Source organism: Merops nubicus, unplaced genomic scaffold, assembly GCF_000691845.1.
Source record: "Merops nubicus isolate BGI_N331 unplaced genomic scaffold, ASM69184v1 scaffold26482, whole genome shotgun sequence".
In the NCBI taxonomy this organism is placed as follows: Eukaryota; Metazoa; Chordata; class Aves; order Coraciiformes; family Meropidae; genus Merops; species Merops nubicus.
Window position 1 is genome coordinate 3,666 of NW_008591981.1, and position 2,265 is coordinate 5,930.

The window sequence follows — 2,265 nt, forward strand, 5'->3', positions numbered from 1 at the left end:
GACCACGGCTGGACAGCAGGATGATCCAAGGATGGTGCTTGGTCCCACTACCACAGGGCAGAGGACACACAGTCTTTCTTCTCCACAGGCAGGGCAACACCTTAGTCCCACCAGGCCCATTTCAGTCCTCCTCCATCCCCACCGAGGGGCTACAAGCCTCAACGTGGGCTACTCCTATACATTGCACACAGTGAAGGTCCCTCAGGACCCAAGAGCTACTCATAAATAGGGAACTACAGACTCTACATCATCTCATACAGCTCACACAGTACAGGGTGGGGGAAAGCCATGGACACCCCCAGGGCACGTCAGCATTGGCAGGAGCCCAGCACCACCAGGTTAGGGCTTGGGCTGGTCAGGGGTGATCCTTCGCTTGGAGCTGTAGAAGTCTGGAAGGTAGAAAGAGAGGGTTGGGAAGTGCCTCCAGCCCATCAGGAAGAAGTATCCCCAGGGAAATGCCCCAAAAACCAGCCCAGGTGGGCTCCATCTTAGAGCTACCTGCCCAAAGAAACTGGACAGGAGAGCCTCTAGGTGTCCACCATCTCTTCTGTTGGGCTTCACCTGCATCTCCACTCCAGGCTCTGATCTCAGAGGACAGGCCCAGGCCATGGGGATTGGGGGATGAACTATTCTGGGCTGTCTTCAGCTATAAAGCCCACAAGCCCCATGTAAGCACCCTACCTACCCAACCCTCAGCAACCAAAGGCATCCAGTTCACAGCCCTTCCTGCTTGGAAGATGGGATCTGCTCCCCCAGGAGAGACTCCCATGGAAGGTGGTCCCCTCCCCACGCCCAGGAGCCAGGCAGGGCTCTTGCAGCCAAGTCCCCTCCCTCTGTCCCTACCAGGGGAGCCCTGACACCAACGATGCCACCCAGCACACATGGGGGGACACCAGGACACTCCAGCACTCACCTTTGATGGTGGTCTGTCCACGCTTCAAGCTCTTCGGGGAACCAGCCCTGCAAACCTCCGAGCTCTGCTGAGACCCTTCAGGGCAAATCTTGCCAAGAGGGTCCTTGGGGGGGACCTTGGAGCTCCTGCTCTCGCTGCTGATGGCCTTGACCAGGCTGTGAACTTCCTGGGCTGGCTGCTCAGGCAGGAAGACCCTCTCCCACTTGAAGTGTCCTTCCAAGGGAGTCTCCGTCTCAAAGTTGAAGTTCCAGCGCTGCTGAGCTTCCTCCAGGTGTTGCCTCAACAGGTCCTCAAAGTCATTCTGGAGCTGGTGGTGGTCCACAGGGCCGAAGAGGCTCCTGCACACCTTGCTGCTGCACGGCATCTGCCCAGCCCTGCTCTGGGACAGGGGCATCCTGGCAGCTGGAGGAAAGCAGAGCAAGTTACTGGGGGGTAACAAGCCACGAGCAAGCCCAAGGGCCAGCAAAGCACTCGGTAGCCAAGGTGGGACAAATTGGGTTGGGCTCTGCAGCAAGCCAGCCCAGAGGGGACCCCCCTCTGCAGCACCCAGCCTGGGCCCAGATTTTTGGGAGTTCAGCGGCGCCTTGGGCAGACACCCGAGCACGGATGAGGTCAAACAGGCTGGTGTGACACGGGAGGATGAGGAAGGGGCAGATGTTGATGTTCCTCATTCCTCCTCCAGCTAGACCCAGGGGAGGGCAGAGCATCTGGCTCCTCTGCCACCGTGCTGCCCCCAGCTCCATCCACAACCCCACCGTGCTCCCGCTCGGGCACAAGGCAAGTGGGCACAGGGGCCAAGTGAAGCAACAGGATGTTTTTCTGGGCAGTTTCTTCACCTCGAGGAGAACCCAGGCACGGTGGCAAGGAAGCCTTTTAAGCAACTGCAAGAACACACCACAACCTTGACCACTTCGTTAGCCACCCTCCTTATCTGCAAGAAGCTGTTGGGCAACCAGAGGCGAGACCCTGTTGGTTGGTTTGTTTTCAAATCGGTGCCAAAAGCCTCGAACTTCCCAGGGGGTGCTGAAGCTTCTGCCTCCGAGGAGCCCGGCCCTGACACGGGTGGGGGCTGACGGGTGCCCTGTGCCACCCACCCCCATGGGTGCCCTGTGCCACCCGCCCCCATGGGTGCCCTGTGCCACCCGCCCCCACCACCCGCCGGGCCGAGGAACTCGTTAGCTGGCAGAGCAAACGAGGCTCTGGGGTGTGATGGCTTCACCCTGCCAAGAGCCACGCTCACTGAACCCATTTAAAAAGACAGATCCACAGGACACCCCCCCGGGTGTGTGCTGGGTGCCTGTCTCCTTGCCCTCCCCACTGGGACCCCCAAAGCCAGGGCCACAATACACATC

At 59.7% G+C, this 2,265-nt stretch overlaps 1 protein-coding gene across 1 annotated transcript; it reads right to left on the reverse strand.

Moving 5' to 3' along the window:
• Nucleotides 1-339: 339 nt before the first annotated feature.
• On the reverse strand, nt 340-1,307 carry CDKN1A (cyclin-dependent kinase inhibitor 1A (p21, Cip1)). The gene is made up of 2 exons (XM_008935025.1): nt 914-1,307; nt 340-389 (listed from the first exon to the last, which is right to left on the reverse strand). Exons 1-2 carry the CDS (start codon nt 1,305-1,307, stop codon nt 340-342), a joined length of 444 nt encoding a protein of 147 aa, XP_008933273.1.
• Nucleotides 1,308-2,265: the final 958 nt, after the last annotated feature.

Excerpts from the sequence above, each read along its gene's own strand:
- CDKN1A (XM_008935025.1), bottom strand. The coding sequence starts at position 1,307 with ATGCCCCTGTCCCAGAGCAGGGCTGGGCAGATGCCGTGCAGCAGCAAG. Across the intron at positions 390-913 it reads TGGACAGACCACCATCAAAG|ACTTCTACAGCTCCAAGCGA; the intron begins GTGAGTGCTGGA and ends TCTACCTTCCAG.